The 11,102-nt window shown below is 37.9% G+C and overlaps 2 protein-coding genes across 3 annotated transcripts; both read right to left on the bottom strand.

Moving 5' to 3' along the window:
• Positions 1–186: 186 nt before the first annotated feature.
• LOC112182486 lies at positions 187–4,266 on the bottom strand. Of its 2 annotated transcripts, XM_040512812.1 has the most exons (5): positions 4,099–4,266; positions 3,480–3,830; positions 2,764–2,925; positions 2,118–2,188; positions 187–577 (listed from the first exon to the last, which is right to left on the bottom strand). In XM_040512812.1, exons 2-5 carry the CDS (start codon positions 3,757–3,759, stop codon positions 380–382), a joined length of 711 nt encoding a protein of 236 aa, XP_040368746.1. In that variant the 5' UTR covers positions 3,760–3,830; positions 4,099–4,266; the 3' UTR covers positions 187–379. The 2 variants fall into 2 exon arrangements, with proteins under 2 accessions (XP_040368746.1, XP_024176745.1); XM_024320977.2 differs by having other exon boundaries at positions 3,480–4,266.
• Positions 4,267–5,420: 1,154 nt separating this feature from the next.
• LOC112189168 lies at positions 5,421–7,674 on the bottom strand. Its single transcript, XM_024328439.2, has 4 exons — positions 7,295–7,674; positions 6,791–6,952; positions 6,142–6,212; positions 5,421–5,804 (listed from the first exon to the last, which is right to left on the bottom strand). Exons 1-4 carry the CDS (start codon positions 7,653–7,655, stop codon positions 5,598–5,600), a joined length of 801 nt encoding a protein of 266 aa, XP_024184207.1. The 5' UTR covers positions 7,656–7,674; the 3' UTR covers positions 5,421–5,597.
• Positions 7,675–11,102: the final 3,428 nt, after the last annotated feature.

Here is an 11,102-nt window from a genome sequence, read left to right on the forward strand (position 1 = left end):
GCTATCTGCGTTGGAGAAAGGGACACAAAGGTTAGAGTTAATTTGATTGTTGGATTTAATGGGGCGTACCATTTTGCACTCTTTTACAAATGACCGTTCAAAATTCATATCTCACTTGATATTTATGGACTAATGAAACAGAACTTCAATAAAAGCCAACATTATACTCTGCCAGTAACTATTTAATTGTTCATCATTTAAAACTGCATTGCTTGGAAAGAAAATGATGCACAGGTTCATAGTCATACCAAGCACCTTTCTGCCTTTGCATTAGGGATTTTTACATCTATGACTTTTCAACTATACTGCAGAATTGCAATATCCACTCACAATTGGACTACTTAGTACAACAACACCACCTTTATACATCTCAAATCAACTAATTGGGTGCCGTAAACATGAGGTTACCCAGGCCAAGAATAGGGAAGCTGAGCACAGTGATCAACTCCACAGACTTAAGTATCCATGCCATCTTTGACAGTCTAGCGGCATTGAGAAACGCGCTCTTGTGCTGGAGATCAAACTTTAATTCAAACGGATATCTATCACCAACACTCTCAATCTCGCAAATCCCTGGCTGCACAACAGTTGAACAAGGAATCAAATAAAACATGACAAGGAGTTGCCACTAATGCTTCAAATTCAAACACATGAGCTGCCTACAGAACATGACAATGTTCATTCATGTAAACTTCGGTTCTTATTTCATTTACATATACTTTGCTAGCTTCATATGGAACCTACAAGAATGAAAATCAGCAACTGAACAATTTCTAGCTGTTACTGCTAATATACCAAGATAATCTTCCAAAATATTGATAGTGACAGGTATACTAAGGCTCGACAAATGATTGTAATACATTTTCCAAGCAAAAAAGTCCTACCCACCTCTAACCTCATTGAAGTTATCAATCTTAGAGAAAATTGGGTTTCTGAAGTTATATAATATGCTACATCATCTACATGAGTTGCTTTTAGAACAGAATGTGTTATACCATTAACATATTAATATCAGCAATATGAACCATAATTACTATAATCACACTTAAAAACTTTTCTCTTGTTAAGATTACATGACCATATGAAAATATAAGCTTATCAAATTGAGTGAATTCTGAATGCACAGCTACATTTCTCTTACACTTGCTTGCTAAGCCTTTTTGTAGAAAGAGTTTGTTAATAATCAAAGGGAGATGTACTTTAGAGGACAAAAGGAGTACATGGAAAAAGTATGCCAAACACTTTGCAGGTCAAAGCAATATTGCATATTGAGAAAGGAAAAATAAAGGAGCGGACATGGTTGATGGTAAAAATATCTAAAACAAGAAAGAATAAGCTTGTGAACAAAACTTATTATCTGGGATATGAATAGGGAAACTTGGTTAGACTGTAAGACATAGAATTGGGAATGCTGCTGATTCGTTGGACAATCTGTATGTTCATTGTAATTTTCCATAGGCATCAAAAGAACTTTATTTCTCTCATCTTATTTTCAGTACTAAAGATCATGCCTATATGTCCACCATGCAATTCCAATACTTTCAAAGCAACAGGCTTGTTATGTTTAAGATTGTGAGACCTATTATTGTTGTTGAAGGTAGATGTGTTAACCAGGGTTATGAAGTAGCAGGTCCAATTTTCAACTCTTACGCTGAGGTCTGTAGAATAAGGTTCATAGCAATGCCCTTCCCCTTCCTCAATATCTCCTCTTCTTGGACACATACTGGCTATGAGGCTAATGAGATCCCACTTGTCCTTTTATCCCTGTAATCTGGTTGCATTCTTCGTGTGTTTTAATCAAATTTCTTTTTAAGTTTTATGCAATGGAGTTCTGTGATATCTTTTTAAGCTTCTCAAATGCTGAGGGATTCTAAGGTTTTCTAAACAATCCCGCAGCAGCCAAACATTGTATCAAGCATATGAAAAGTGCATAAATCCAGGGTCAACTAACATATCAATCACACCTCAACAAGGCTATTTCAATCAATCCAGCAACATATATAAAGACCTCAACAAGACTATTTCACATCAATTCTGCAACTATAAAAAGGCCTCAACAACATCAATCACACATTAATAAAGCTACTGATATTATGAATAAGAAATATCATTTATACCTTTCTTTTGAAGACAGTCTTGTTATTCACTACCCGGAACACAACTTGGGTTTCTGATACTTTGGCATGAACTGCAGTAATGCATACAAGTGGATTGTCAGGATAATCTTCGAATTTAATAATATATGTTCAGTGCATAATTTCTTAAGCAATATTGTTGATAATGGGGGTATTCAAGAACTATGTTACTAACATGAGATTACTCGAGTCTTTAATTCTGCAGTCAGTGGGAGTAAAACTTTGATGATTTAAATCACTAGTTTCAGTTGTAGACTCATAAACTTTAATTTACCGATCACACTGTTCAGTCATGCATAAGTTTCTTGCTAATATTTGATAAAATATTCTGAAAATAATTTATAGGATGCTTGAGCGTTCAGTTTTTATGTTCGTTATGGAGTGTTAACTCATGACGACCATAAAGCTGTCATGATGACCACAAGGCTATCTAAGCATAACCAAGTGTATTGCAGTTCATGATGACCATAAAGCATCTAAACTGATCTGCTATACAGGCATCTAAACCGTGGTTAACTAAATATAATAATCTGGCATAATCAATACAATTCCAAATTGCATAAATATGGAGATTTTAGCAGTATAATTCATTAAAATTTAAATAAGCAATCATAATTCCACTAAGTACCTTTAGACCCATGAGAATCCAATTCAGTGATAACGGAACAAAAAATCTCTGAAGACAAGCCAAGCCTCATTGGATATTCATATCCTACGAAACCTAGGTCCATCTGAATCTGATCCCACCATGAAATCACCGGCAGTGTAGAGGAGTATTTGATGCCATCATCTGAACAGAGACATATGATGAAGAATTGAATAAAAATGCAAGTCTTACAAAATCAAATTCATAAAAAAACTATCAAGGAAGAGAATACATAACGTCTGTAGTTTCTATCTGTAAAGAAATTCAAGACTTTGATCTTCTAACCTCTAAACAAACAAAAATAATATTGAATCCTACGCTGTCAAGAATACCAAGTCCATCTGATCCCGATTCCATGAAATAAATGATAGTGTAGAATCGTAAATGAGGCAGAAATATTAACAGAGACACATATGAGGAATATAATTGTCAATATAATCATTAAAAATTTAAAATGAAGCAGGTTTTACAAAAACATATTCACAGAAAGAGATCATAAACCCTGAAACAACAACTTCTTCTTTCACCAAACAAACAATAACTTAAAGAAACTAGAGAATCAATTTTGTATCTTGAAAGTGAACTGAGACTTCGATTCTTCCCCTGCAACCCTCAAAACCCCCAATCTTGAAACCCAGCCTATCATCTTCCAAGAAACCCCCGATCAAATTACGAAAACTGTTACTCTACTTACTCACCATCCCCAATTTCACAGAAAATCCTATCAACAGCTTGTTCATCACCATAAAGAGTAACCGAATCCCCAGCGCTGCGTTCCAGTAGGCATTTCAACCTGTGCAGAGAAACACACAGCCTGCGGCAGCTCTTGGAGCACCAGAATCTCGACATGGAGGAGCGCGGCATCGCCAGCACGGTGGTCATTTCCGAAAGCCGAAAATGCGAGTTTGTGGAAACCAGGAGGACCATGGTTGGAGATAATTGGAGGTCGGCATTGTTGGGGATGAAATCGTTGAACATGGAAGTGGGGAGCTCTCGGTCTGAATAGGCTACCTGAGTGAAGACTCTTACGGCCTTCTTGAGCAGAATAGCTTCAGGAAAACCAAGCTTGAGCTCAAACCACCGTGACATTGTGAAACGGAGAAAGAAAGATGGGAGAGAATTTTCTTGGAGGGAAAAGCAGTTCAGAAATAGGCACAGGAACTATGGGTGTTCTATTCTGTTGGGATTTTCTCTTATTTACACATTTGGCCCAGTAATTTAGAAAACTAGCACTAAATTTCTTCTAATTACATTTTGGCCCCGTTCCCGGAAATCCCCAGAAAATAAACTGCAAAATCGAAGACAGTATAAAAGTACCTATTGGAATTCAGGGATCGTCGCCTCCCGACGCTATCGGCATGGAGTGATAGAGAGCGACGTCGTTTCTGGAACGCCACGCTCACACAGCCGTCGGAGGAGGAAGACCGCCGAGATCTAGGCCGAGCAGACACGGAGAGAGTCGCCATCAATGTAGAGAGGTTGGACTGTTCAAGAATTTTCAGACCCTGCCGCTTTGTAATTATAGCCTTATATACCAGGCCCTGCCGCTTTTTTTTTTTTTCTCTTTCGTTTTTTTTATTTTTTATTCTTAATTTCCAATTTTTTTTTTTTTTAAATAAAGTAGAATCTTCGTTCCAAACTCACTTGTGTTGGGTTTTCTTTAGTCCCAGGTCTGAATGTCCGGCAATCCTTTTGGTCGAGGTTAGATCACAACGAGTGTTGGCTTGGTCGATCAAAAACTGGTCAGGCGGACTCTGGTTGGTGAGTTAGTGTTGACACAAGTGAGTTGTCTAGTCTTAGAGTTCTTACTGGCTGGATGAGAGGTGAGATGTCAGGGATTCACTGCTCCTGTGCTTATTGTCTTTGCCATATAGTTGTAGTGCAAGTTTAGAGTGAGTCATTATAGAGTTCTAGTGTGAAGTCTAGTAGCCATTTCTGAGTAAGAGATGTCGCCTAAAACTCGTTGTAAGCAGTTCATTATTAATGAAGTTTTTATTTGATCAAAAAAAGGTAACTCCGAATTGATTGTTAAGAAGAAGAAAAAATTAATCCGAATTGATGCATACCTAAGAGGGAAAAAAGGTAAATCATGGTTACATGAATCAATCTCCCAACTTGTGCACCAAGTGAGTCGAGAAGAATTCGATCAAGTGAGTCGAGAGAAATTCGATCTACTTATATCTAATTTTTTATAATTTATTCCGCAATTATCCTACCGATAAAACTCTACTACGGTCAAGAAAGCTGGTTATTTTGGTATTAGTGAACGTCGAACTTGAGTGGGCCACAAATATTGTCAAACCAAGTCATCAACACACCAACCTATTAGGGTTAAAATAGACAAATTTTTTAATAGACTATAAGTTTGATACATTCACACTTTTTCTTCTAGCAAAATGACCATTTCGAGACGGTCTCCACTCTCCACCTATGCGTACATACATGTCATGCAAGGGTAGGTTAACAGCTCTAATGGACTAGACTGCATTTTAGAGAGTTTCCCATTCAATTTAGCAAGGCAAGGGTTGGTGCAAAGTTCAAATCTCATTATTCATGAACTGATGAAACAGAACTGATTCTATCAAAGTCAACATACTCTGCCAGTAACTATGTACTCAAATATTCTACTTCTTCATCATGTAAAACTGCTTCTATCAAGGTCATACTAAGCTCATTTCTATCTATGAATGGGAGCTCAATAGAGATTTTACATACGTAATTTCTCAACATTTTCCTGCAGAATTGCACCATCCACTCACACTTATACTGCTACGTAGTAAGTACAACAGACACCTCTATACATCTCATCAAATCAACTAATTGGTCACCATAAAGTTATGATGGCCAAAGACAAGTTTACCTAGGCCACGAATTGGGAAATTGAGCATGGTGAACGAATCCGAGAACCATATCCATATCATCTCTGACAACGTAGCGGCATTGAGAAGCGCGCTCTTGTGCTGGATATCAAACTTCAACACACAAGGAAATCCACGATCACTCTGAGTCTCGCAAATCAAGGGCTGCAGAACAGTTTAACATGGAACTAAATTAACAAACATTACAAGGAGTTGCTACTAATGCTAGAAATTAAGACACATGAGTTGCCTACAGAAGATGACAGTGCATACATAATTCTGCTTATACTTTGCTAGCTTCAAATGATGCTACAAGAATGAATATCAGCAACTAAAAAGTTCCGGCCAGCAAGGCATCAAAACCCAGGGTCAACATAAACATATCAATCACACCTCAACAAGGCTATTTCACATCAATGTAACATATATAAAGGCCTCAGCAACACATATATCATACATCAACAAGACTACAGATATTATGAATGAGAAATGGAATTTATACCTCCGTTGGGAAGACAAGCTCGTAATTCACTACACGGAAAACAACTGCATTTTTGAACAGTGTGGCATGAACTGCAATAATGCATATGAGAGGATTGTCATGATAATTTTCCAATTTAGTAATATATTCTAAAATGACAAGATTGCTGTTGACTGCATAGGATTTCTTGAGTCTTTAGATTCAAGAAAGACTTTGCTTATGACTCACATTGTTCAGTTATGCATGTATTTCTTGCTGATCAATAACAAATTTGAAAAGAATTTAAATGAAATTGAGCTCTTGTTTTCCATTTCAGCTTTCCTGTGTGTTATGAAGAGTTATCTTATGATGACCATAAAGCAGTCATGAAGACCATAAGTTTATGTAACCAATGGTATATTGAAGTTCATGATAACCATAAAAGCATCTAATCTGATCGATCTATAAGTTTGTTCAACTGGTTCAACTATATATAAGTCACTGATCCATGCATAAGGTCATGTAATCTATTCTTACCCTGATCTATCATAACATCTCTTGGTTAACTGGATATAGTAGATATGACCTTATTAATACAATTCCAAATGGCATAAAACTGCAATATATGGAGAGATTCAAGAAGTATAATTCATAAACTTCCAAAATAAGTAATCATAATTCCACTATGTACCTGTGCACCCATGAGAACTCATATCAGTGATAAGGTCACAAAAGCTCTTTGAAGACAAGCCAAGGCGCACTGGATATTTATATACCAAGAAACCCAGGTCCATCTCATCCTTAGTCGACCATGAAACCAGCCGCATAGTAGAAGTGTAAATCGTTCTAAAACCTGACGAGAGACCAATATAGAAAATTGAATATACAATGCAGATCATTGTTAAACCAAAAGCAGGTTTTACGAAAACAAATTCATAGCAAAAAAATCAAGAAACAGATCACAAACGCAGAAACAACCACCAAAAAAAAGAACAATAAATTTTGAAGAATTTTCCAAGAACCAACCAAACGTCAGTAAAATTGTACATGTCATCAGCGAATTCATCACCATATGAAGAATTGAACATACAAGGCAGATAATCATTAAGCAAGTTTTACCAGAACAAATCCACATAAATAATTACCAAGAACACTCAAAATTTTCTATGGCCGAGTTCAATTGGGACTCACGTACCTTCCTCAAGCTCATACCAAATCACATCCTCATCTTCTACCTCGCCATAAAGAGTGACCGCAAACTCAGTGTTCTGCTCCAATAGGCAAAGCAAGCTGTGCAGATTGAACTGCAGATTCCGGCTTTCGTAGCACTCGAAGCTCGACATCAAGAGTTCCGGCATCATCAGCGCGCTGACGGCATCAGTAGACTTGGTTTTGGAAACCAGTGCGACGATCTCCGGAGTGACGCAGAGGTCGGCGTTTTGGGGGCGGCCGGCGAGCTCTCTGTCGGTAAAGGCTACTTGAGCCATGGCCCCGACGGCCTTCTTCATCAGAATCGCTTTGCGCCGATCAAGCTTGAGGTCGAACCACCGCGGCATTGTGGAAGAAAGCCGGAGAATTGTGTTGGAGGAGAAAAATGGGGTTCGGAAATTTAGGAGCGTAACTAACAATGGGCGGGGGATTTTATTCTGTTCGGAATTGTGTTAATTATACATTTGGCACTAATGTTTTACTAATTTCACTTTTGGCCCCGTTCCTTTAAAAATTCAAGGCATCAAGAAACTCGTAAAGATCGATACAATTATTTGTTCAAATTTTCATGTGATGCTTTAGTAGCTTTAGCCCTGAGAGCTGGATTGAAAGTCGCAAGGATACATGCGCATTGAAAATGTTCACCTGATCAGTTATTGACTAAGAAAAATAATGTTTAACTGACAGAGAGAATTATTATTAAGTTGAGCTGTTTTGTTTTCCACCATTGGATGTAAATCTAAGGGTTGTTGAGCATAAATTTTTTGATCAGCAATTGACCAGGTGAACACCACTGCATACGCATAATTACATTATAGTTGAAAGAGTGAGTCAAAGATATTAGTTGATAGTATTAATGAGAATTGATATTTATTGGAGAATCAAGTTGTTAGCTCAAGAGCTTGTCGCTTGCTCCCTTTTATAAAAAATTACTCATAAGTGTCATTTGAAACTTAAATTAGCCACAATGCCACTAAATTTTTCTAGTACACATAAGACCACTTGCATTTTCAAATTATTTCCTTTCCTCCTTCTCCTCTCTCTCTCTCTCTCTCTCTCTCTCTCCGGCGAGAAAACTCTTCCTCACCATCTCGCTCGGCTCCGACAGCTCCATTCCTCAACGCCGTCGTTGATTTTGTCGCTGATTCCATCTCCGTTACCTTTCTCAGTTGAAGTCGACCTGAACGGAGACGAGCCGGAGTAGATTTTCACCATCTCCACGCAGGAGCACAACATTGCCGACAAATAGCTCAACAAGGTCCTTAAGTCCACCGCCTCCAACACTAATCCGGCTATCTCACTCTCCCGCTGCGCAAGGTGAGAAGGCTTGATGTAGGACGAGATTTTAGCCAACTTCAACAAAGAATCTTGAAAAGAAAGAAGCGTATGCATATTAAGAAGAAAGATTTGAATATTGAAAATTGGCATTCAAATAGACTTCTTAATGATGGAATTAATCATAAATTACTCTTTTGGATATATCGGGATTCTCGAGCAAAATCTTGACTGAGATTCCAAACGTAATATTATTTTGTATCTAGGATTTTATTTCCGATTTTTATTTAATTAGGTTTCCTAGTTTTAGTCTACAATAAATTGTTCTATATATTTTCTAGTTATTAGGTTTATGCTGTGTGCCCTATATAAGACACATTTTCGATTGTAATTTTCATTCAAGTTATCAATAAAAACTCAAATATTAGAGAAGTTTCTCTATCTTTCTTACGGATGTGCCCGTAATTGCTAGTGGATTCTAGCTCATCTCATATGGCTTTCGACGCTTGACGAAGCCCCTTACTATCGTGTTCACGCTTCCCGCATCAAGGCTGGAGGTGAAGCTAACTGATTTGATCGGCGTCTTCGAGGACCGCCGCATCGTTCAACTCCGGTGACCTTACGCTCCTCATCGGTGTCCACTAATTCATCATGAGCTGATTTCATATCATGTTCTTCATCGTCATGCCTGAGCCCAATTGGCCCTAATTTGTCATCCTCGTCGGGCTTCGAGGTGTACTTTCTATTTTCAGATTGCATCTATGAGCTAATTCACCTTAGGGTTATTTGATGTCTAAATATTCATAATTTAATCTCTGGCATGGAAATCGAAGGGTTGAAGATTTGGAGATGATCGTTCTATGTTTTCGTTGTGCTAAGTTTTTTATTTTCTTATAGATTGGTGGTTTGAATCATGTACATTGTTACTGTTTTTGGAAAAGGTAGAAACTTCTGTATTGTTATTTGTCATTCAATTTGGTAGCTTTTTGATAGCTTTGGTTTGATTTGGTTTTTCCTATGGATTTTACAGTTGTTTTGATTTCTGAGTAGTTTTTGTATTGTTTTGATTTCTAGTAATGAAATTGGATCTTAATTTTATGCCTCATTGTTCAATTTTGATGTTATGGTACCTATGTTTCCGATGGTATTTTATTCTGGTTTGTGTTTTTGTTTCTGTGGTTGAATTCTGGCAATACAATGGAAATGATTTTATAGGAAATGAAATGGTCGCTTATTAGCTATGGATTTCCAGTATGAATGCATTGTTATTGACATGAGGACTGTTTCTGGTGGCTTTCTCCGGGTACCTCACACAGAATGCTATACCGTCTGGGGTACCGATCCAATTCCTAAATTCTGAACCAAGAACACGGCGTTAGAGGGGTAAACCGTACCGAACGGTTTACGCCTCTCCGATGCCTGAGTGAGAAACTAATATATATGTAGATCAAATAAATAGTGGATAAAGGAGGTATTACCCGTAAAAGGTGGTTGTACTGATGCTTTAATACTCTAGCATGGGAAAGGAGTTTTCCCTATCTTCAATGTGGGACGCATGTTGTTCTCTTGATGCCTTATCAGCCCTCTGTTGTGTAATCAGATGGGCTGTGCTAGCCATGCCCCGGGCCCTGGGTGCCCAGGGTGACATCCCATATGAGCCCCGCCATGGTGGGTCGTGAACCCGACCTCTGGCATAGTACCTGGGAGTCCCGATGGGCCCCAGCTGATAGTGCCAAACCTAGTGAAGACTTCCTTAGTATGTACAAGGACCATGATTAAGTTTGTAATACTTATTGGTGAATTTTCAAAATCTTTGGGTGAAGTTTGTAATAGTTATTGGTTTCCAATCAGCCTTACTAGAACCGTGAGTAAGTTTGTAATAGTTACTGGTAAAGTTTCAGAAATTTTTTGTAAATCCCAATTTGATTTTGGGATGGATCAGTGGCGATCCTAAGGCTTTTACGGATTTCTTGTCACATCATTTTGCCTTGTTAATATTTGTCTTATACTTGCGTCATTTCAAAAAGAGAGCAAGTGAAGCTGATTTTAATGTTGGTTAGAGTAGCTTTTGTTGTTGGTGGTAGTAGCTTTCGGAGTTTGTGAGAGTAGCTTTTTGGTGTTGGTGAGAAGAATTTTACTGTTGATGAGAGTAGCTTTTGATGGCGGTGATAATAGCTTTTGTTGTTGGTGATAATAGCTTTTTACGGTGGTGAGAGTAGCCTTTGTTGATGGTAAAAGTAGCTTTTGTTACTGAAGTAGCTCTCTAGTGTTAGTAAGAGTAGCTTGCTGGTGTTGGTAACAGTACCTTTTGTTATTGGTGACAATAACTTTTGGTGTTTGTGAGAGTAGTTTTCTGGTGTTTGTGAGAGTAGCAGCTTTTATTGTTAATGAGAGTAGTTTTATGGTGTTGGTGAGAATAGCGTTTATTGCTGGTAAGAGTAGCTTTTGGCATTGTTAACAGTAGCTTTTGTTGGTGGAGATAGTAACTTTTGGTTTGGGGAGCATAGCTTTTGTTGGTA

Source organism: Rosa chinensis, chromosome 1, assembly GCF_002994745.2.
Source record: "Rosa chinensis cultivar Old Blush chromosome 1, RchiOBHm-V2, whole genome shotgun sequence".
Taxonomy (NCBI): Eukaryota; Viridiplantae; Streptophyta; class Magnoliopsida; order Rosales; family Rosaceae; genus Rosa; species Rosa chinensis.

What these genes read in the sequence shown, in the direction of transcription:
- LOC112189168 (XM_024328439.2), bottom strand. Translation starts at nt 7,655, where the DNA reads ATGCCGCGGTGGTTCGACCTCAAGCTTGATCGGCGCAAAGCGATTCTG. An exon ending in TTGGTATGAGCTTGAGGAAG is followed by an intron (nt 6,953 to 7,294) that starts GTACGTGAGTCC and finishes GTCTCTCGTCAG; the next exon opens with GTTTTAGAACGATTTACACT. An exon ending in GAGTTCTCATGGGTGCACAG is followed by an intron (nt 6,213 to 6,790) that starts GTACATAGTGGA and finishes GCATTATTGCAG; the next exon opens with TTCATGCCACACTGTTCAAA.
- LOC112182486 (XM_024320977.2), bottom strand. Translation starts at nt 3,870, where the DNA reads ATGTCACGGTGGTTTGAGCTCAAGCTTGGTTTTCCTGAAGCTATTCTG. An exon ending in TTTCTGTGAAATTGGGGATG is followed by an intron (nt 2,926 to 3,479) that starts GTGAGTAAGTAG and finishes GTCTCTGTTCAG; the next exon opens with ATGATGGCATCAAATACTCC. An exon ending in GGATTCTCATGGGTCTAAAG is followed by an intron (nt 2,189 to 2,763) that starts GTACTTAGTGGA and finishes GCATTACTGCAG; the next exon opens with TTCATGCCAAAGTATCAGAA.